The 23,829-nt window shown below is 45.1% G+C and overlaps 1 protein-coding gene across 7 annotated transcripts in view; it reads right to left on the bottom strand.

Moving 5' to 3' along the window:
* Positions 1-23,829, bottom strand: part of CEP57L1 (centrosomal protein 57 like 1) — a 112,550-nt gene that overhangs the window by 11,939 nt on the left and 76,782 nt on the right. For all 7 annotated transcript variants that reach the window (XM_069235460.1, XM_069235461.1, XM_069235464.1 and 4 more), the window contains 2 exons: positions 21,953-22,182; positions 13,173-13,317 (listed from right to left, as the gene is read on the bottom strand). In XM_069235460.1, coding sequence (XP_069091561.1) covers positions 13,173-13,317; positions 21,953-22,182 — 375 coding nt within the window. The remainder of the gene's footprint in view (positions 1-13,172; positions 13,318-21,952; positions 22,183-23,829) is intronic.

Below are 23,829 nucleotides of genomic sequence, written 5' to 3'. Positions count from 1 at the left end.
AAGTGGATGAGTAGGCCTATGGCCTGTTTCTGTATTACAAGCAATCAAACAAAACCTCCATAAGAGGACGGAAAGATCACAGACACAGAAAGGCACTTAATATTTGCCAACAAGTATGGAATAAGGGGGAGGGGAACGAAGGATCCAGATCTTTGACATTTAGGGCAAAGTAGTGGCTTAAGGTGCAAGGGCACCTGCCAGTTCCGCGTTGTCAACAATGTTATATAATTGTTTAGGTGTAGTTGCCTAATATTTACTACCTAGTATGAGATCTCAGTGTACCATGTTTAAAAGGAAAAGGACACTGAGAAGGCCAGTAGAGAAACTGCACTTCAGAGACTTTCACTCTGTTTATGTGACTGAAGGTGGTGTGGCAAAAAGAAGGAAGAAGCCTGCTGTCTTTGAGGTAGTGTGCTGGAAAGCGTTCACAGCAGCTCACCAAAGCGACCCTGGAGCACATGGAGATGGAAAACCAAAAGGAGGAAAGATGGGAGTAGGCAGAGTGAGACGCAATGGTGAGACAAACACAAGTGCACTTAAAGGAAATAAACTATGAGAATCTGTGGTGCAAAGGATAAGTGGAAGAGAAAGTGGTTATCAGGTAAACTATTTCTAAATTACGCTTTAGTCTTTTTATTTTATGAATCTATAAGTGCTTACATCAAAACAATTTTGCCATATTACAGTAAAGATTTTACAACCATGCTGTGCTGTGTGATCCATAATCTGTAGTACACATTAGGTAATCAAACTAATTACCTAACAATAATGAGAACAAGGAGGGAGTGTGACTTACCCTGTAAGCATCTGTTCGTAGTATGCAGTGCAGTAGATTCAAATGCTCTGCATACTGCTGCCATCTAGTGCTGGGTCGGGATGTGTGCAGGTTCATTTTCTTAGAGTTACGAGGTAGAGCGACTCCTTCTCGGTGATACTGCGCATGGGCATTGGCTACATTGTTTTTCCGTAGCCAGGTGAGAATGAAGTGTAGAGTAAGTGTAAGTAATGAGATGTCCACGTGCAAGAGTGGAAAACTGCGACAGCCACAGGTGGCGGGTGAGGGCATGTGGATCTACCGCACTAAATGCCACAAACAGATGCTTACAGGGTGATACACTCAGTTCACATACAGACTATAAAACAGTACCCCTCAAAAGCAGTGGCTAACCTGTGGTTGTTCCAGTTGTTTGAAAAAGAGTATGTGGCACTGCCTCACCTATGTTGGCATGCTAAAACATCAACACAATGTTTGGTAAAGGTGTCTGGTGTGAACCATGTAGCTGCCTTGCATATGTCAGCTATGGGAATGTTTCCTGGAAAAGCCTTGAATGCTCCCTTTTTCCTAGTAGAGTGTGCTGTAGGCTCAGTGGGTAAAGTTCTTCTGGCTTTGGTATAACATGTTTGAATGTATTTTATTATTCATCTGGCTATGCCAGATTTGGATAGAGGGTTGCCTTTAAGAGAAGGTGAAAAAGCAAAAAAAAAAAAAGTTGTTACGTTTTTTAAAAAGTTTTAGTTCTATAAATAAAGAACATAAGGGCTCTTAATAACTAGTGTATGAAGAGCTCTTTCACAACCAAGTCTGGTTGTGGGGGAAAAAAACGATAATTCAATCAACTGGTTGAGGTGAAAATGAGAAACCACTGTAGGGAGAAATTGGGGGGGGTTGGTGCAAAGAATCACCCAGTCTCTGTGCAGTTGGAAGGTTCTTCCAAGGTTAAAGCCTTGAGCTAACTAACACGTTTAATTGAAGTGATGATGACTAAAAATGCCACTGTCTAAAAACTAACTTAAGGGAGCATTAGTGTAGGGGTTCAAATAGAGGGCCCATAAGATGCGCGAGAATTACATTAGGATTAAATGAAGGTGCTGATGAAACCTGTGGTGGAAAAACTCTTGAGCCCCTCTATGAAGGCTTTAATGACTGGTATTTTAAATAAATAAACAAAGGTGTTGCCTATTTTGTAGATGGTCAGCCATTGCAGCAAGATGTAATCTTATGGATGTGAACACAAACCCAGCTTTTGTAAGTGAAGCAAGTAGCAGACTATGTATTGTACACTAGCTTTAAAAGGGTCAATGTGTTTAGAGTGGCAGTAGCAGACAAAACATTTCCATTTTGCAGCATAGCAAGCTCGAGTGGTAGGTCTACAGGCTTTTTTTTAATGTCCATGCTTTCTGGGGGCAAATTAAGGTAACCAAAGTCTATGACCTCAGGAGCCAAATTTCCAGGTTAAGAATTTTGGGATCTGGGTGTCTGATTTCTCCATGGTTCTGAGTGGGAAGGTTTGGCCTGTTAGGAAGCTTCTCATGGGGAAGTACGAGAGATCTAGTACTGTTGGAAACCACGGTTGACAAGCCCAGGTGGGAGCTACTAGGATCATTGTGAGAGACGTCTGAGCTTTTGAACCAGATATGGAAAGAGAGGGAACGGAGGAAAAGCATAGGCAAATATCCCTGACCAACTCATCCATAGTGCATTGCCCTTGGGTAGTGGGTTTGGGAACCTGGAGGCGAAGTTTGGGCATTTTGTGTTCTCTGCAGTTGCGAAAAGGTCTGCTTTAGGGAACCCTGCTCTTTGGAAGTATGTGAAGAGGACTTGTGGGGGGAGGGGGAGTTCCCATTTGTGGACTTGTTGATGCATCCTGCTTAGCAGGTCTACAAAGGTATTGTCCAGACTTGAAAGATATGCTGCTATCAAGTGAATGCTGTGAGACACAGTCAATTTCCAAATGGTTTGTGATAGTTGTGAAAGTTGCAGAGACTGTGTCCCCCCCCCCATCTTTTTAGGTAATACATGGCTGTCACGTTGTCCATCCACAGTAAGGCAACCTTGTGAATGAGGTGAAGAAAAGCTTTCAAGGCTAGGTGAACAGCTTGAAGCGTGAGGAATTTGATATGGAAACCCCAGTGTTTGGAGTCCCATATACCCTGTATTGTGAAAGCCTTCAGATGTGCACCCCATCCTGTGAGTGAGGCTTCCATTGTTAGAGTTATGTGAGAAAAGGGGACCAGGGCCCAGAAAAGGTCCTTTAACATGTTGGGATTCCACCACTGCACAGTGTGATAAATTTGGTGGTCTAGCAACACTAGATCCTGTGACTGAGACCACCGATGAGCTAGACATTCCTGTAACATACATATGTGCAGTCGGGTATGGGGTGCTACAGTGATACAGGAGGCCATCATCCCTATGGGACACAAGACTGTCCTCTCCGTAATCTGATTTGGTTGAAACGGAGATAATAGTGTCTGAAAATTTTGACTTCTTGAAGAATTGGGTAGGCTAGCCAGATCTGTGTTTAAAATAGCTCGTAGATACAGATGTATCTGTAGAGGTTGTAGGTGGGACTTGGGAACATTGATTGCGAATCTCAAGTTGTAAGGCAGGTCTATTGTAATCGGAGTGTGCTGTTGACACTTTTGAAGGGTTCTGGCTTTTATAAGTCAATCGTCCAGATAGGAAAACATGTATTTTTTGTCTGCGTAAATGGGCTGCCACTACTGTCAAAAACTTGGTGAATACCCGGGGTGCAGATGTGACTCAAAATGGAAGGACTTTGAACTGATAGAGTCTTCCCCCCCCCCCCCCCGCCAACCACAAACCTGAAACATTTGCAATGAGCTGGGTGTATCGGTATGTGAAAATTTTAGATCTAGTGTAGGCAAAGTTGCCCTGTTGAAGTAGTGGAGTCAGGTCTTGTAAAGTGAGCATGTGAAAATGCTTTTTTGTTGTTTTGGGTCAGTCGTGAAGGTTGTGGCTGGATGGGTATCCATGAACACGGGCTCTGGTGTCCATTATAAGGAGGAGACTTTGTTTGTGCTTATCACTGAAGAACAATTAGTCAAATGGCAAAAGACTTAACAAGCTTTCATAAAGAGCTCCGATGAAGTATGAACAAAATGTGTTGGCTGTTTTTGTATTGGAGAAATAAAAGAAATGGAAATATTTTGACAAACTGGAATCTTTGAACTTTGGGGTGCACCTTCCCACATTTTATATTTGGATCTGTTTTCTACGGATTATAGTGGTGCTGGGAAGTGGGTGACCCACTGTACATGTGAACAACACTTTAAAAAGAACACTATGGAACTGTAAATGAGGTGCTGTTAAGAGTGTCCACCGTTGTACAAGTATTTATTTTGGTTATGCATCTTTCTCTGCAACAGAAGCCTCTAGATGTTGTTCCTTGCTGACATCTTAAGGCCTGAAGAGATCAGGAGTGTCTTCGGTGGTCTTCCACTGCATTTCGAGCCAGCGTGCTCGATGGTCTCTCAGAGTCTTTTTCAAGCGGACTGTACAACAGGCCTCACAATCCATCTCCCTGTGGTCCGTTGACAGACACAGGTTACAGACCTCGTGGGAGTCAGTACATGAATATTTTGCATGGCAACACGGGCAGAAATGGATGGATGTCCATTCCATTACCAGGAAGGCATTGTTTGGCCATTCTACGGGAGACTGAGTATGAGGGCCACAAAGGGAGAGGCTCTCTGGGGTCTGCCATGGAGTCGCGCTGACTCGACTGTCTGTTCTACCTCGAAGGGAAAATGCGATCGATAATACCGACAAAAGTAGATTAGGAATTTAAGAGATCTGACAATGGTCTTGACCTGGAGCACAAGCACACACGTCCAAACTAGACAGCGGAGTGAAACTCTAACAATGCAGTTGATGCCCATGCACAGTATCACAGGAGTTATTCTACCTCGTGACTCAAAAGACGTTTTGTAGAAAAACAACCTGCACACTAGATGGCAGGAGTATGCTAGTATGTGTATCTACAGCCACACATGCCTCGAACATATAAATTAACTCCATCTAGTCACTGACCAATGTATCCACAATGTATACGTCTTTGCCACTGCAAGAATTCCAGGGAAACCAAATAGTTTACAGGGTCTAGATATGATCTATCATTCTGGAATGCCCTTCTAAAAGCCAAACTGGAGATGCTTCAAGTGATTTGGACTTTCACAAGAGCACCTCTTCTCCATCCCACCAGTTCATGTCCATACTTGTGTCGTATTAGCACAATCTTTCATTAAACAGTTAAGAGATGAAGCAAACTGTTGGTGAGGCTCTCCTTTTCTTATTTCCTTCACTTTACATCTCCTCTGCCCCATTAATAGGCTTTTGTCGAATTTCGTGATGCATTTACCCAACATTACAACCAATATGCTCAGTAAATATTTTTCTAAGGGCTTATGTCTGTCCCTGTCTGGTTGCTCAAGAAAGAGGACAATTGTTTGTATGGAACATTTTTCCCCAACAATTATGGATGTTCAAGTTTCTAGACATTCCTATTATAAAGCAAAACCAAAATATGTGCAGACAAGTCCTATTCTTCTCACCTTCTTCAGCATTTATTTCCCCTTTCTAATTCCCAGTATTTGGTCTGTGATGGGACCCTAAAAACTCCCAGGATCACCTTTCACTGGAATTCTCTCAATTATGGCTAATGTGTACTTCCATTTGCTGTTCGGAATACAAAAATACATTTTTCATCTTCAAATATTTTCAATTATGCAGACTATTTAACTGCCATGTCTTTTTGCATATAAAAGTTAAAACAACATTTGGAAGAAAAAAAAAAATTGTGCCATTTTCTGTAAACGTGTAACTATGGATGTTTCACCCAGGAACAGTGTAGTTTGGTCAGAAATTCCTATTATTGCTATGCTAATCCATCTCAACATATTAGAATTGGTAAGCAACACAATACAAGAAACCCCAGTGCTCTTTGTACCATGGTTCATTCAAATCAACAACTGTGGCAATTAAAAAAAAACACTTGTTCCTGGGAAGGGGGCCTGGCAAGATGGCAGACGGGACGCGCTCAGAGTGAGCTCCCCTGTCCTGGCCGATCCTGCATGTGATCCTGTGGTGCTCAGGGGATTTGCTACCCCCTTCCCCCCCCTTTGGCACGGGTCGGTGCACTGGGGGTAGCGGCTCCTCCGGTGGCATTTCGGGGCCCCCACACCCCTGGATTCTGCACTCATGGTGGGCCCGTGCTGGGCCACGAGGATCGTGGCTGGACGGGGTGCAGCAGGGCCTACACCACGTCCCACCCATGGTGAACTTTTTGCCCCATTCCTGGGGACGACAGCTGTTTTCACAGGCCCACCCTGGAGGTTGATAGGGAGGCCTGCATTTGCATCTGTCTTTTTGGGCGGACGCTGTTTTTCCGCTTGTATCCTGTGGACCTGGGGAGGATCCTGCAGCTCGGGCCTTGATCCTGGTGGGGCCCGGATCGGCGCAGTTTTGGAGCGTGGCCTGGGCACACTCTGGTGGATTGAACTGCAGCCCTGGTGAGGTGGGCTGGGATGCCCTGCTGGTGAGCTGCCTGGAGGGTTACATTTTCGGCCCTGTCTGTGGAACCCTTTGGAGTGTGGGGTGACCACCCTGCTGTGAGGGGCCTCTCCTGGGCCCTCTGAGCTTCTGGACCTGGGACACCCTGTGTGCTATGACTATACAGTTATTAGCTCTGAGCCCTTGGGGACCTGACACCTGTGCTGCCCTGTTTGGGAGTGTGGCCCTGGACTGTATACTATTGCTATCCTCTGAGTAAGGTACTGTGGAGCTGCACAGGTATTAACTGGTCGGTGAGATGGGGAGTTATCGGCAGTCCACTACCTTGCAAGGGAATACTATGGAGCAATATACTACGCCCGCCCAGGTGTCGCAGCGCCAGACTCGTATGGGGAGCCATGAGGGGGTTCAGGAGACACCCGCCCCGGCGGAGGAGCCATCTCGCGCTGAGCTACTGGTTGCAATACAGAGCTCCCATGTGGTACTCAAGGGGAAGATAGTGGCTGTGGAGGTGAACCTTCTTCAGACAGACCTTCGTAAGGCTTCTGATAAGGTCAAGGTGGCGGAGGGGTCTATTGTGGACTTACAGGCGGAGGAAACTACTCTACGCAAGCAGATGGCACAGGCCACTTCCATGTTCGGGATGTTGGAGGCTAGGCTGGAGAACTCAGAGGGCAGATCCTGTAGGAACAACGTGCGCCTCCTGGGGTTTCCGGAGCGGGCGGAGGGCTCCTCGGCAGAGGGCTTTGTGGAACGATGGATCACGGATGTGCTGAAGCCTGAGGGTCCGTCCAGGGTTTTTAATTTGGTGGAACGAGCGCACGTTGCTTTGGTCGCCCCCTCCTAGGCCTGGGGTGCCTCCGAGGGCGATCATCACTCGCCTCTTGAATTATAAAGATAGGGACAGTATCTTGCGGGCTGCTCGAGAGACTGACAGGGCTATCTTTGAAAATGGCAAGATCTCTATCTATCTGGACTACACAAACAAAGTCCAGACCTCCAGGAAATGATTTCTGGAGGTGAAGGCTAAACTGCGTGCCATGAATATCAGATATGTTGCTATAACCGGCATGGCTGAAGGTGCTTTCTGGGGGCAAGTTGCACTTCCTTGAACATCCTGAGGAGGTCTGGAAATGGTTGGAGCTATAGGACAAGGCAGGCAAGGGACGCTCTGTGAGGCCCATCAGGGGGGCTGCTCGTGCGGATTATATGGACTGGAGGACGCGTGGAGAGCGCCAGACTTAGATCTCTGCTCAGGGAGCTGCCGGTTCCGATGGCAGAGTTGAAATTCAACAGGACAGTACCATGGCTGTTGTGGTTCCTGAGATAACTGATGGGTACTGAGCCATCGGACGCACAAATGGAATCTGTTTCAGTTGATACTTGATACTGTTTGCTCCTTGTTAGTGCTGTCTAAATGGGAGCTCTGGGTGGTTTGGGCTTGTGTCTGAGGGGCGCTCTCTGGGCAGTCTGGGGTCTCGTGAACTGTGAGGTGCATGGATATCAGGGGGCATTGCATGAAGCTGATTAAAAAGATGAGGGGGGGGGGGAATGTTCTATTCCTTGCCTATAACTGATAAGATTCCTGGGCACATTGACTTCTGTTAACGGGATGGGGGTGTTCACTTCCACTATTGTGGGAAGGAGTGGGTTGTTGGGGATTAGGCTGTTGTCCTGGCAGCATACATACACATGGATCTACAGTATGCGTTAAGGTTGCTGTTTTACTGTCTATCCGGGGATGGTTCTGGGGGTTGTTAGTGCTTTTTGCATGTGGTTGTGGGTTGTATCAGCAGTGCGTGGATGAGTGTGGGACATGGTGGTGTGTGGACTTACACTGCTTTCTCTACTTTGGAGGGGGAGGGGGAGGAGAAGTACAAGGGATGGGGTTTTTGCACCATTTACATGGGGAGACAGCTTAACACACGGACATGGAACGTCAGGGGGTTGAAAACATATTACAGGGTGCACTCTTTTCTAAGGCGGCATAAGACTCATATAGCCTTTCTCCAGGAGACGCATTTGACAGTGGAGGTGTCGCAGAAATTGGCTAAGTGGCAGGCAGGTGTTCTCCTTGTCCTACTCTTCCTATGCCAGGTGTCCTATTTGTGCATACCTACAGTGAAGCGTATGTAAATGGGAGATATATACTTGTGCAGGGCACGCTGGACAGGTTGCCTCTTACTGTTCTCAATACCTATGCGCCTAATGTGGATGACCGAGCATTCTTTGATAATATTCCTGAGGTCCTGGGGGAGGGTGTTGGAGACCCCCCTAATATGGGCAGGAGATTATAATTGTATTTTGGATGGTGAAAGGGATTGCTAGCCGTCTAATCTGGGTACCAAGCCTTTGATGGGGAGGTCTCTCACAGAGGTCATGCACAATTTGAGGCTCTGGGATGGATGGAGGGAACTACATCCGGCGAGCAGGGAGTACACTTGTCACTCTAAGACACATAATACATATAGGCATCCAGACCGTTTCCTTTTGGATGGTTTCACTCGTTCACAGGTGGGGGACGTCAGGCATCTGGGGAGGTTTTTATCTGATCATGCACCAGTGTTGCTGCAAATGCAGTGGGGATCTGATACGGAGGTGAGTCGCAGTTGGAGCATGCCTACGAATTTTCTGACTGATGCGTGCGGTCGTGAGAAAATAGCTGTGGCCCTTGAAGATTATATGATCACAATTTAGGGTGAATGGGAGGCCCTGAAGGCTGTGTTGAGAGGGGTCTGTATAGGCACGGTCTGTGGTGTGCGCAAGCAGATGGAGCAGGAGCTTTCCAGTTCTGAGGAGGAGCTGGAGGAAATGCAACATCGTGTAGAATTAACTGGGGAGAAAGACCCAGAGCAGCTCAGATTGTATAAGAAGGTTAGTAGCTGCTGGGAGACATTAGATAAGGTCACTCTCAGATCATATAGACAGCTCCTTCATAGGTAGGGTGTAAGTCTGGTAAATTACTAGCGTGGACCCTTGAGCGGGAGGTTGAATCTCCTCCCATTTTGCACATCTGGGATGCTAATGGTGTGCAGGTCACTAATCGGAAGGACATCTTTTGAGTTTGGGTAGCGCACCTGCGGAGTGTGCCCTGCACTGGCGTACCGGTATCGGATTCTGATTTAGAAGGGTTTTAGCACCACATGCGTTTGCCGCGGCTACAATCAGAACATATGGAGAGTCTAGATGCAGAGATAACAGTGGAGGAAGTGACGGCGGCTGTGGAGGCGCTCTCGAAGGCTAAATCTCCGGGTGCGGATGAATTCCCTATTGAGCTGTATCAAACGTTTTCCTCTCAGCTGAGAGAGACGTTGCTGGAGGTGTTTGAGGAGGCTCGGGTGCGGGGTATACTCCCATAAAACATGAGTCAGGGCGTCGTCTGTCTAATGCTTAAGCCTGGCAGGGACCCTTCTTATCGCCAGCTTACCATGCTGAATAGCGATATAAAGATTCAATGTAAAATACTGGCTACTTGGCTACGTGGAGTGATTCAGGGATTGGTGCACGAAGATCAATGGTTTTATACCTGGCCGTAGCACGACTTATAATTGATGTGGTTTAACACATGTCCTGCATGAAACTATGGGTGTTGGGGAAGACTTAGCACTGGTGTCATTGGATCTAAGGAAGGCGTTTGACACGGATGAGTGGGGCTACTTCGTTTGTTTGCTGTATACTGCACCTACTGCGCCTGTCCAGGTGGACGGGGAGCTCTCTGGCTCCTGGATAATCGGGAGAGGTACCAGGCAGGGTGGCCCTCTCTCCCCACTTCTTTTTGCCTTGGGGGTGGAACCACTGGCAGTTTGGCTTCGTAGGGAACTGGCGCCTTGGGGCGTGCGGGTGGGACGGGTCACTCACATCGTCGCTCTGTATGCTAATGATATGTTATATCTACGGGAGCCAAGAGTTTTGGTGCCTCTGTGGTTGCTGTTACTGGAAGAATTCGGGGTTATGTCTGGGCTTCGGGTAAAGAGGAGGAAGTCACTTCTGTTTCCCTTGGGGTTCTTAAGTGGTGCTCCGTTGGAGGATTTGCCGGGGTGGGGCTCAGGTGGGAGATCGAAAGTTTTGGATACCTGGGCATCTGGGTCACTCATACGGTGGAGGCACATTTGAAGCACAATGTTGAGCAGGTTGTGACCGGGCTGGAGCGTTCTGTCTTGTTTTGAAATAGGCTGCCTCTTTCAGTTATGGGGGGGGGGGGCTGTGGCCAAGATCGTGTTTTTGCCGTGGTGCCTCTATCTTGTGCAGAACTCTTTATTTCGGTTAGTGGCTCCACTGTTCAAACGGCTGGATAGCTTGTTGATCTCATTGGTCTCATTGGTCTGGGCCAAGCGTCGTAGTAAAGTGGTTTTGTCCACACTGCAGAGGGAGATGGTGGACGGAGGGTTGGCTATTCCGTATGTCAGGCACTATTATTATGCAGCACACCCGCAACATTCTGCAAAGTGGATGGCTCCGTCTGATAACTGCGAGAAGAGACTTTTGTCTGGTATAATGGGAGGAGAGGAATTGTGCATGCCTTGAGGACAGGGGGTCGTTCAGAGGCTGCTGTCCTTTACCTGGTTAAAACCACTGCATGGATCTGGGAACAGGCAGTCAAGAAAGTGATTTTCCGTGCTCCATTTGACAGAGTTGAAAGTCTGGGATTTAGCCCCTTTTAGGCATATGGATACTGTAATGTCAATGGATCCTTGGAGAGCGGGACGTTGCTTATTAGCGGGTGATTTATATCGCAATGGGGAGTTTATCTCCTTTCAGGAGGCGCGAGATACGTCTGAACTGGGCCCTGGGCAGTTTCTGCAGTACGCTAAGATGGATTTGGTCTGGATCTCCGATGGCTCCTCCTGCTTCGCAGTTGTTGAACGGAATTGATAAACTGGGGGGGGGGGGGAATCTCACTTGATTACCCGGTCTTATAAAGCAGTCCGGGAGGTGGGGGGAGGGGGGAGAATCAGCCAGGGTTGGAGTGTGGGGCACGCAGGGCATGGCATTGACAACTGGAGGACCCTTTGGAGGATGTGGAATGGGATATGGCTCTATCGTTTGTGCACACGGTCTCCTGTAACAACAAATTTAAGCTCTTACATTTTAACTTTGTTCACCGTGTGTAGCTCCCGCCTGCCCGTCTTAATAAGATAGACCACACAAAGGTGGTTGGCTGTCTTAGATGAGGGGAGATAGGTGCGACCTTTCTCCACATGGCTTGGTCCTGTAGGGAGGTGCAACACTTCTGGCGGGAGGTGGCCCGGATAACAGATAGGGTCATGGGATTGGGGCTCGAGGCAACACCCCTGACCTGTTTTTTTAGATGTGATGCGTGGATCAAAAGGCAAGCGTATCCCACATGGAGACTCGCACAGTTTGCATTGGTATTAGCTGGACGTAGAGTGGCTATAGGCTGGATGAGTGTTCGGTGTCCTACTATTCCTTTCTGGACCCGAGATATACTGGAGTGGGGAGCTGCTGAAGAGCAGAATATGAGAATGACACGCAGAGAGGAGGGTGCCCTAAGAGATATAATGGCTTGGGGGCATTACTGGAACGCTTCTTGGGATCAGATGAGTCCAGTTCTGATCGCAGCACTGAAGAGGAGGGCTGATGGTGGGGTTGTGTGGTTCGGAAGATGTGACAACCAACTGTGGTATAATTATGCTGTTGTTTCTATGGTATTACGAGGAATTGGTTACTCAGCTAATTCTTGGCAAGGGAGGTAGGGATGTCCAATGTTGTACTACTTGGCTTTGCTCAGCTTGTTGTATATTTCACGCCTCTTCTTTGACTCTGGGGTGGTGTACATACTATGATGTCTTGCACTGATATGCACTGTACTGTTTTTTTTCCTTCATCTGTTCTTTTGAAGAAAAAATAAATAAAAAAAAACTTGTTCCTGGTATTTATTTACCAATAGCCAGTATCAAACATGGTGATGAGAAGAAAAAAGGTACAAAGAAAGATGGCCCTGAAGAGCCCATTCAAGGCCTTATTCAGAGTTTGGCGGACAGGGTACTCTGCCACAAACATGGCAGAGTATTCTGTATGCTAAACTTGCCATTCTCCTGCTCCATTTAGATAGAGTCTGGGAAACTGTCATGCCTCAGTTGGTGGAGCCTTCCGACTATGCTAATGGAAACCTTCGACTGACAGTTCACCTGACATCGGGCCTTCAGGCAAAGTACCTCACATTGTCACTCAACTTTAGGGCACCCATTTAGGCATTGTTTCCCTGATACAACATCAAGCCTTGTGGTCCAGATCAGGAACACAAATAAATGACACCCCACCCCCACTTCAAAAGCAGTGCTTTAAAAATGGCACCGACACAGCAAAGCTTCTGTACCTTAACATAACTGCCGTGGCAGCAGCTCCTCTGAAGGCAGAGACCTCCAACCTGCCTAGTGCAAAACTCTACATAGTGAGGGCTGTGGTCTGCCAGGGCAGTGGAGTACATCCCTTTGCTCCCCTGACAGAGCAGCCTGCCACATGGCACAGTTGTTTAAAACTTATTTTAAATAGAGACTGTTAACCAGCTTCTGGCCCAGTCACTAGATGACAGCAGTTTCCATAAATTAGTAAAAACAAAAGATGGACCAAGAGTACCAGAGTTACTTTTCCTAGCAATTGAGAGATGAAAAAAACAAATATCCTACAAGTGAAACATTAGAAGCATACCGGAGAAAATAAGATGATGCTTTTTAAATTGACAGCAAGGTAATGAATCTTGCAGCAGACTCTAAAGCAAAGAATTTCAATAAAAAATATTTACTACAGGGTTTCACACCGTGATAACGAGGAAGTAGGAAGTGAACTGTAGTCCTGTATCGCATTTGTACGTAAACTGATCAAGAAATGTTATTCTTACGTTGACTTGATGGTTTTTCAACTTAAAAATTTGTTCTCCTTTGGTCTCCATTTGCTTTGTAAGGCAGTCCAGCTCACGCTCAAGGTCTTCACGAACATCATTATTTTGAGTATCTTGTATTTGCTTCAGAAGATCTTGATGTTCACTAATTTAAAAAACAATAAAAGTGCAACTCAGAAAATAAAACTACAACTTGGTTTGGGGAAAAACTGCGTTTTCATGAACTCCTAAGCAAGAGTTCTACCATTGGTAGAGGAAACGCACAACAGCCATACATATACACATTAATTCCGATATTACAGAAAGCACAGTGAATATACAGGCAGGGAGACATGTTCATCCAGAAAACAGGACAGGCACAGAGATAAAAGTGCTAAATACATTAAAGGAAACCAAAGCAAACTAAGGTCCTCATTCCGCTGCCCGCCAAACTCGTACACCATCCAACTGCCTATGCGGCCAGAACACCACCGGTCTTATTAGGAGTTCACCGCAGGGCTGGTGGGCGGAAACAGTGTTTCTGCCTGCAGGCCCTGCGGTGAAAAGGGCCTCAACATTGACGCCAGGGCAATGTGGTGGTGCGGCGGGTGGAGCAGCACCCGTCGCGCTTTCCACTACCCATAATTAGAGCAGTGAAAGTACGACGGGGCTGTCCATGGGGGCCCCTGAATACCCATGCCATGCAAAGGCTGGTGGAGAGGGGAATAATAATCCCAAGGGCAGCTCTGCAAGCAGCACTGCCTTGGTGGATTGAGACTGCCAGGCTGTCGCCTGGGGATAACCTGGCAGTGTCAGCAGTCGGATCATGGCGGCTCGGCCATAGTCTTAGTGTGGCGGTCGAACTTGCTACGACCACGGCGGTCCGACCGCCACCGCAAGTCTGGCGGTCTTAAGACTGCCAGACTCTTAATGAGGGCCTAAATTATATGGAACAGGTCATCTATCCAATACATCCAACAAAACAGAAGGATTCTGATATCCTGCAAACAGGACATTAATTCATGGGCTCGGTCCCTACATGTCCATGAAAATGTTGCAGTAGCTCCAGATCGACTGAAGAAAGGTGCTGTTCGCACACAAACGCAACTGTTTGAAATATGCTTAAATACAGCATTGCAGACGGTTCTTGCCTACAACAGCAAATCATGGGCAATATCAGCTGTATATTTAGGTCATGTTCCACATTCCACTTACCCTTCCCCCGGCCCGATTGAACATTGAAAGGCACCTTACCACTGTAAGGTCACTGTAGGCAACCGTAGTAGTACCAAACAACCAAATAAAATTGATCTGGGAGACGTGCTATGCATCAATTTGCAGCCGTATTCAGAGATATGCAATTTCAGACTTGAATCATATGGAGTCAATATTTGAAGAAAGAAAAAAAAAAACAACGACTTAACCTAAAGCAAATGTTTGCACTGCGGATTAAATGACCACCACAAAGTGGAAAAACGAAGAGTTATCAGCCTGAGTTTTTGCTGCCACATCTGTATTACTAGTCACAAAAATGAAATTACTGATGGTGCCATGAGGGATAGCTTGTGGAGCTGGTGGTATTGGCTTGCTACAAGACCCCATATGTTGTGTAGCGAAGTGTGAGAAGTTGGTGATAAGCTATGCCCAAAGTGGAGGGGCAGTAGGGAGAGCGGTAGGAAGAAGTGTCTAACCGAGAGCGGTTTCACTGGGGTGACACTTTTGGCCTCCATGGTGGAGGATGCTGCAGTCTGGCCCACCCCACGACCTGTAGCTCGCCGTGCAGTGCTGGTCATTAAAAGCAGGAAATGTTGCTGCACAGGCAGTTGTGTTCGAGTGCCCTCAAACCCCCCAAAAATCCCATTCCCTGTCATGCAGGTCCGTAGAGGTGGCAAAGGTTATTGGTCTCAGCAGACGGTCGATTTCAAGGAACACCTAGGCATGGCACAAGGCATGCAAAGCAAGCTAATCAGTAGCTACCGACTACAGTGATGAGGTCGGGGTGGGGTGGTCAAGTCTCATGTGTGAGAATGAGTCAGAATCCATAAGTGCCTACAGCAGTACATCAGATTGCAAAATAGCAGGGAGGCATTTACAGAAAGCAAATCACCAAGCGAGGGTCAAACGCAATGCCAATGGAAAGGCTGTTTTTCATGACAACAGGTTTCACAGACGTTGACGGCAAAAGACAACTGTGTGTCTCAGTATCTACTTTGCCCTACTGTGCTCTCTTCATTCAATATATTACAGAATTTGTTTCACATGTCCAGAACAAACCCACAACAGAGGATACCTACCCCAACAGACTCAACCAACTGTTGCACAAATGAACAACTCCTGTTCAATGTGAACACTCAATACATCAAGATTGGCAGTTATAATCAACTGGTGGGTGATGAATCAGGGCAAATGAATACAAAGAAAGACATTAGAGGGGGGCAAAATTTTACCCCTCTGTATAGATCACATTCTCTCTCAAGGACAGCAAAAGCTGTCTCTTGCCAGATGTAAAAGAAAGTCGATAAGAATGATAAGAATATTCAACTCAAACTATTTAATGAAAAGTAGGGTATGAAAGTTTTGAATGGATGCACTCATAAATAACAAATAAAAAATGGACAAGAAAAAAAAAGAAAAAAAAAAAAAAGGAACATTTAAGAGACCCTCATGTGCTTACAGTGGAAAGGTGCCATAGTGCCAAACAGTGATATTTCAGGTCAAGCCTTAAAGACATTATCCATATCCATCAACATGATAAATACAAGGTGGGAAAAAAAAAAAGACTTGTTGTAGCAGGGTCGACACTCGGCATCAAAAGTAGTCAAAACACATTTATATTAATTGAACAGTCATGATGCAAGCAACCAACCTGAGCATGGAGTCATTTAAAGTGGCTTGCCCCCCTAGTGACGTGCTAAAAAAAAAGTCAACAGACCCTTACACTTTTCGCACTATCCACATCACAAGAAATCAGAATTCATTTGAAGCCTGTATAATAGAGAGGCTACACCTAAAGCACTGAACAAATACATTAACACCAATATGAAAATAAATACAAGTTCACAACCAATCCAGGGAAAAATGGCAACAAGTTATATAATCAAATATTAGGAAAGGAAAGGTCAGTAAGCATCACAGAAAGACTACCAGTACGGAAACCGTAAAGTTTTCAAACCCTGGCCGGATCAGTATGCCATCAACAGAAAATGTCTAACATACATTAAATACCTGATAAAAACGCTATAATTTAAATGCTAGGGATAACTGGGATTAAATCTCCAAATCTGAAAAACATTCCATATCAGTCAGGCTATTTCCCCTCCAACTTTCTTTCCACATTCTTCCACCCCAGGCAGAAAGGTTCTTAAATCACCTTCAAAGTAAAGAAGGCTGTGCATTACTATTTAGACAGAACAAACATCTCTTCATAATTCACACAACTATTTGCTCAGGTCTGACTTCCTCTAAATAGTCAATAACTAGGTGGAGCGTTTCATACACCCCAACCTACTCTCGTCAGCCCAAGAGGCCCTTGTATAGATCCAGAGCTCAATCTTTCAGCGAGAAAGGAGCCCCTGCAATGCCCATTCCAAACATTTGCACAGCCACCAGCTGCAGATCAATGTATTTATTAAGCACTACACCTTAGACATGTCCTTTGGAGCAGCTTCCTCATGTACTAATATCTAGCTGATATGAACTGCACATCCAGTTTCACAGGCCGGGTTAACCCTGCTCTACTATTCCACTATTTAGAATTAAATAATGGAAAAGAACGCTTACTCATAAAACTAGTCCTCCATTCACCCACCCACTTACCGGTGGAGCTAGATCAGTGTTTTGGTTTGTGGTCAGGTTTGATTATTTTGTCTGTATGTAAAGCACTGCTTGGCAGACATTCTGCACTGAATGATGAGAAAGAAGTTTCCAGATCTCTCAAGGTGGCTGTGTCAGTTTTTCAGTCATGTACAACGCGTACAAAGGTGCACCAAATTCCATACTATTTTACTGTGATCATTGATTTGGATAAAAGAAAAGCAAAAAGTTGCCTCATGTACAAGCATTTTTAAGTTTAAATGATTTTTACACCTGAAAACATGCATATTAGGCACCACCCTGCACAAACAGACACACTACAATTTGGGAGCATCAGAACTTCACAGTGAGAATGTAGTCGACTTATTCAAAAATATCAAGAGACAGGAAAATTGGCTTGGGAGTAAGCCTTTTTAAAAATATTTAATAGAAAGAAAAAAAGCACTGGCAAAGCCAATAGGTCTGGCATTGGCTTCCATTTTTTTGTTTTTGTCAATGCTTGTTTTATTTTGCCATGTTATTTTAAAAACTTATGCTGGGAAAGTTGTCGGGCCCTCATCACGTTATATGGAATATTGGGTGAAATAACAATGTGAATAACACACCATGGAGTAAGAGGGCTAGTTTATTATACATAACGTTTTAGTAAAATCAAAAATGTTTTGACAATGTCAGTCCAAACAAGCATTGACAAAGACAACAGGACTTGCCAATGCAAGAGCTATTGGCTTTGCCAATATGTTACTCATGTTGTAAACAGAGTGCCTAAAAATTAGAGGCGCAAAGGAGAGCTGTGTGTAGTGGGGTGCTGTAGAGTGGAGTGTTACAGAGTGGCATAGAGTGGTGGAGTTGCATAAAGACGAGTGAAGTGTTGTGGAGTGGAAGAGTGTTGTGGGGTGTAGTAGAGGGAGTAGAGTGTCAAAGTTGATGGGCATAGAGCGGTGTAGAGTGGAATGGCACAGAGTGTCGTACATTGGAATGGAGCAGTGTCGACGAATGGAGTGACATGGAGTGGAGCAGGGTGTCGTAGAGTGGAGTGGCGTAGAGCAGAATAGACTATCACAGAGTAAAGTAGCATAGAGCGGAATAGTGTAGTAGAGTGGAATGGCAGAGTGAAGCAGCATGGCAGAGTGGAGTGGCACAATGTGGCATGGAGTAGAGTGGCATACAGTTAAATAGTGGAGTGTTGTAGAATAGAGTGAACTAAAGGAGCTTGGAGTGGCACAGAGAGTTATGTAGAGTGTCAGAGTGGCCCAGAGTGCAGTAGAGTGTTGCAGAGTGGAGTAGAGTGTCAGAGTAAAGTTTAATGGAATACAGCATCAGGGTAGAGTATTGTGAAGTGTTGTACAATGGAGCATCAGATTGGAGCAGAGTTGCTATAAAGGAGTGGTGTAAATTACAGTGGTGCAGAGTAGATTGGCGTAGAGTGCATTGGTTTTTAATAAAGTGGTGTACTGCATTGGCGCACAGTGTAGTGACAAGGTAGAATGGTGTAGAGTGCAGTGGAGTGGTGCATAGGACAATAGAGAGGTGTAGAGTGCAGTGACGCAGAATATAATGCTGTAGAGCAGTGCCTTCAAACATTTTAATACCGCCCCCTGAAGTTGGGAGGAAGAATCAGTGGGGGCCCCCCTCCAAATTATTAACAAATATTCTATTAAATTGGCAATGTTGAAATATGTCTAGACTTATTTAAACTTTGCAGTTAAGTTTGGTTACTGTTTTAAAAAAATGAAATCAAATACATGATGTCAAAATACTATTATTGTCAGGGAGGCCTTACTTACATATAAAAGTATCCATAGTGTGAACATTAGAAGTGAGGGGGTGGGTTTTGAAGAGTATTTGGAGTCTCTTCCCCTTTTGACACAATCCCAACTTGGATATAAATGACAAAACATTTTAGTGATGGCCCACTACAAAGCACTCATTTTTTCAGCTTAAAACAAAGCCCTGTTATCAGCATAATGCTTCTGTTGGCCAGAGCCCGGCACCTCACCCAACCCCCGGATCATTTGAGGCTCCCCTAGGAGGGTCTGTCCCCCAGTTTGAAGGCCAATGATGTAAAATGTAGTAGTTTAAATTGGTACACAGTAGAGTGCAGTGGTGCAGAGTAAAAATGTTGTAGCGTGAAGTGCTGCAGGCCAGAGTGCAGTGTTGTGGAGTGATGCACACTAGAGAGGCGTAGAGTGGTGCAGTGGCATAGAGTGCAGTGTTGTAGGGTAGACGGTCAGCGCAGTGGTGCAGAGTGCAGTAGCGAGGAGTAGAGTGGTGCAGAGTAGAATAGAGTGGTGTAGAGGGCAATGACAGGATATAATGCTGTAGTGTAAAGTGGTACACAGTAGAACATAGTGGCATTGAGTGCAGTGGTGCAGAGTAGATCGGTGGAGTGCAGTAGCGTAAAGTTAGCGCAGTGGCATAGAGTGGTGCAGCATAATTGCAGCAGAATGGAGGGGTGTTGAGTGCAGTGGCATAGAGTAGATGGTTTCAGTGTAGGATAGCTTGGCACAGAGTGGAGTGGTTAACGGTAGAGTAGAGGAGGATAGGTAGAGTGGAGAGGGGCAAGTTAGAGTCAAGTGGCTCCCACCCTGTGGTACGGGTAACCCCTGGGGGTCCGTTACTGCTTAGAAAATTAAATATTAACAGATTAACAAAAGGGTAAATAAAGTGGCTAAATGTCCAGTTGAAAAATTTAAAACGTACTCTAAATGTCAAGGAATTTTAAACTGGAGGCTAAAAATTAAATTAGTATCCTCAGATTGATTCATGGGAGCAGTGCAGGTGCATCAAACAGAATACAGTATGGACAATGTGTGGCTCCAACCTTCCTATAGTTTTTTTATTTTTTGTATTCATATTGGATTGCAAATTAAACTAAATATGAGTTATTTGTGCATTTGTTTGATGACTGCTTGCTTCTGTATTTGTGCATTGCTATGCATTTCAAATCATCAACAATGTTTTGGGCCGGGGTCCCCTGCTTCCGGTAATGACTCAGTGGGGAGTCCTCAGATTCTAATAATGATTCACTGGGGGTCCTCGGGTTCCAGTAATGAGAAAGTGGGGGTACACCGAAGTCAAAAGGTTGGGAACCACTGACGTAGAGTTCAGTACATGTTACAGTACAGTGGCGTAGAGTGGACTGGCATATAGTGTGTTGGATAGAGTGGTGCAGAGTAGTGTGGAGTGGGGTAAAGTGGTGTATGCATGGTGTGGTAGTTCTCTGCCATTACAGACAACACATCTTCAATTGAAGTGACCATTATATTTACACAGACATACAGTTTACTGATAAAAGTATACACAAATGATAATGTGTGGAAATGTCAAAGTATATCGATTTGTTTTGATCGTACTAAAAGTGGTTTCCACTACACTTCACAGCATTGATCCAGCACACCCTTAGTAGCCAACAAGATTGTCATATAAAACCTCCCACTTTGAAATCGGATAAAGAAAAGTAAACTCGAAGCTCCCTGGAAGACGGAGCTTGACATTTGACTTCTGTATTTGAATAAACAGTAAGCGTGACAAGAAAAGAACAAGATTAAGGCCGTTTACAGAAATCAAACACTGGTGGAAAGATACAGTAAATTAGATATGGGCCATGGAAGGGACGAACTAAAGCTGGACAGCCTAAAACAACTAAAACCAGTAAATACAAAGCAAACGAATGTGTGTTGCAAATCACTAAGCCAATGGTAATTAACAGGCAGAATTCCTTCCCTGGGAAGCTTTCAGAATGTCCACAAGTTGTCATTAGCAAACCGGCTTTGATCTAATAACACGAACATTTTGAGGGAAAGAGTTTCTAGACTGCCCACAAGGTGGGAGCAGTTCCCAAGCTTTGTGTAGGACTGACAAGAAGCAGGGGTCTCCAACCTTTTTTTGTAGTAAAAGCTACTTATGTTGGTGACAATCATGCAGAACTACGATTATTATTAGAATTTTAATACTGACCACAGACAAGTTTACATGTTTGTTTTAAATATAAACATTTACGTTTTTGTAGGCTGGGCTACAGACAGGAGAGTTACTTATGGGGAACTCGAGAGCTACTAGTAGCTCACAAGCTACTGATTGGAGACCCCTGAACTACAGCTTGGTCGAATGCTAAGTCCCAAGCCTCAAAGCTATGCTAATTTTACCAACAGTGACGTCATCTAACATTTTCAAAAGGTTCATCACTGCAATAAAACAAAATAAAATGTGAATTTCACCTGATATTTTACCCCAAATATTTACTAGGTTTCATCTGTAAACTCAAATCATTACCGAAGATTTAGGGAATTTCTCAACTATAGAGTGAGGTAGACAGAAAATAAGCTTTTCATTGAGAACATTTTCGGTAGGGTTAAATGGAAATGGACAGGGTGATGGTGGGTGTTCAGCAGGCAGCAAAATACTGACAGTCGGTAGAGCATTTGCAGTAAAAAAAAAAAAAAAAAAAAAGAAATCATTGTTAACATCATCTTTCATATTCAGGTTGGGGAGAACATGATGGCTTTAAGACAATTTGGATGCAGTATGGGAGTCACTGTGTTACTGTGGGGCCGAAGATTGGGCTGTGAGTGCGTGTGAACTTCAAAAGGGAGGTGGGCTCCGACTGCAGATATGAGGCCGGACTAACTTAAAGGATGCACAAGGTGGTAAGTGTTCAGCCAAGACATTTAATTTGTCAGAGCATAGAGTGAGTTCACATTCAATCAGTTGGGAAACAGGAGTAAGTTGGGCGCTTATAGCTCTGAAGACTCGGATAAATAGCTGGCACTTTACCCTGTGTTTGGCAGACAGTCAAGCAGCTTAATGACAGCATGGTATTGTGGAAATGTGCATAGCAAGTAGGGGTGGTGTTTTTCTGGCAAAAAACGAATATTGCCAGAGCCAATCATTAATTGCTGACCAGATTCAAGGTGTGCTGAAAATAAAACTTTACAAGAAAAATGTGTCACCCACCAAAATAAAGTATAAACCTAGATCATACTCACAAACTCATTTGGCCCAGTTCTTCCTGCAACGACAACAACACATCAGCTAAACCTTCGCTGGTGGATGAAGATGTTGAGGACGAGGAGATCGGCCTGCCAGCAGAAGCTGCTCTGAATGCTCTTCGCCCCGGGGCACCAGGGGGCGGCTGGCTTACCCGTGGACTATTGTGCTTTATCATATGAAGGACGGTTTGCACATTTGCGCTTAGCGAGTGGCTCGAACTGAGGGACTAAAAAGAAAATTAAAACAAAATTTACTCACTTTCCTCAATTATGTAGGGAAATAATGTGAATGTTGAGAATAAAGGGCCTGCTACTGAATGTCTCAGTTTTAAGAGCTTTAGCACTAGAGGTCTGACAGAACCAATCTATACTCTTAGCAGTGTCACCAGAGGCGTGACTAAGGCAAAAGTGCATCCGATCACATGATTAAGGTTGAAGGCAAACATGAGGATATGAGTGCATCTCGTTACAATACACCAGTGGTTCCCAACCTGTGCTCCAGGGACCGCTGGGGGTCAGCGACTGCTTAGAAAATGAATTAATATTAACAGATTACGTCCCCACCTTTCAGTGATGACTTAGTGGGGCGGGGGGGATCCCCCGGATTTCAATAATGATTCAGTGGGGGGTCCCGAGGTTCTAGTAATGATAAAGTAGGGGTCCACAGAAGTCAAAAGGTTGGGAACCACTGCACTACACAATGCCATGCTGATTTGCGACACAGACATACAACCTGAAAAGAATTCTGTCGCCCTCAGGCAACCAAGTCAGCAACGCAAAGCATAGGTCTGATCTATTTTACTTCATCCCATTCACAAAAGACAAGAACGCTGTATATGCAGGCCAGTTTTCTGTTTTCCCCCAAATAATGGACCAGTACCATTATTCCGCTGCCTTTTGGCGAGGTTTGCACATTACAAATACCACAAAGATGACAGAATGATTTTGCAAAAAGTAATTTGTTTATATCAAAAAGAAATTCCTGCATTCAATGCCTTATTAACTACAGCAAAAAATAAAGCATATTAATTTAAAAAAATATACTGCCACCTGGAGCTCATGAAACACTTTTGCACCCACCAGGCTAATATAACACCTTCTCATAGATGTGAAATAGAGTATCAACAGCAGCAACAAATCCTTCTGAGATGAATGAATAATTTAGTGAACTCTGACCGCAGTGGACTACAGACTGTGTTTTCCATTGACAGTTCATGTTTTTCCTATTAAAAAGGCAACACTTTGGGCAAAATGCAGCAATCACATTCAAAGTTTTGGCACCCTCCCGGATGTTGGTGGGTTATTTGGAAAACCCGACATCTGCAGTACCAAGTGTAAACATTTCAATAACAGAATATTTATAGCAGTGGCAAGGATTACACATCACTGTGAATCTGTGTGGTCAGTAAAATAAATCCTAAAAGCATCACTGACAAACGGTTATGCTAGCTGCTTCGACACAGTGGGGTGTGTCACAAGAAATACAGTTTTCAAGGAGGCATGGCCGCATAAGCAACGGTGAGAAGATCTATAGCTGGGCTACAGTCCGTTTAATTAATGTATTTATGGGGCCCAGGTTTACCCCACTCCAGGACAGTGCTCCCAAGATCTGCTTGAATCAATTTGTTCCAGAGCTATTGGTGCCATCTCCAGTTTGGATGAGATTCGTGTAGTGTTTTAGGATCTCAGCAAGGCTTGAAGGGAGAGCTCCTCCTTTCTCCGTGAGTGACACCCAAGATGGCAGCTGGCTGTGCCGTCTTTTAAAGGGCACTCCCCATCTGAAGCAAGAATGGTAGACAGAAAAATCCAAGCGTTCAAAGAGTTCTCAGCACAGTGTTGGACACCCAGTGGTGACTGATTCAGGGACTACAGGA

Source organism: Pleurodeles waltl, chromosome 5, assembly GCF_031143425.1.
Source record: "Pleurodeles waltl isolate 20211129_DDA chromosome 5, aPleWal1.hap1.20221129, whole genome shotgun sequence".
NCBI lineage: Eukaryota > Metazoa > Chordata > Amphibia > Caudata > Salamandridae > Pleurodeles > Pleurodeles waltl.
The sequence above is the reverse complement of the archived record's forward strand: the minus strand, read 5'-3'. Positions and strand labels throughout refer to the sequence as shown.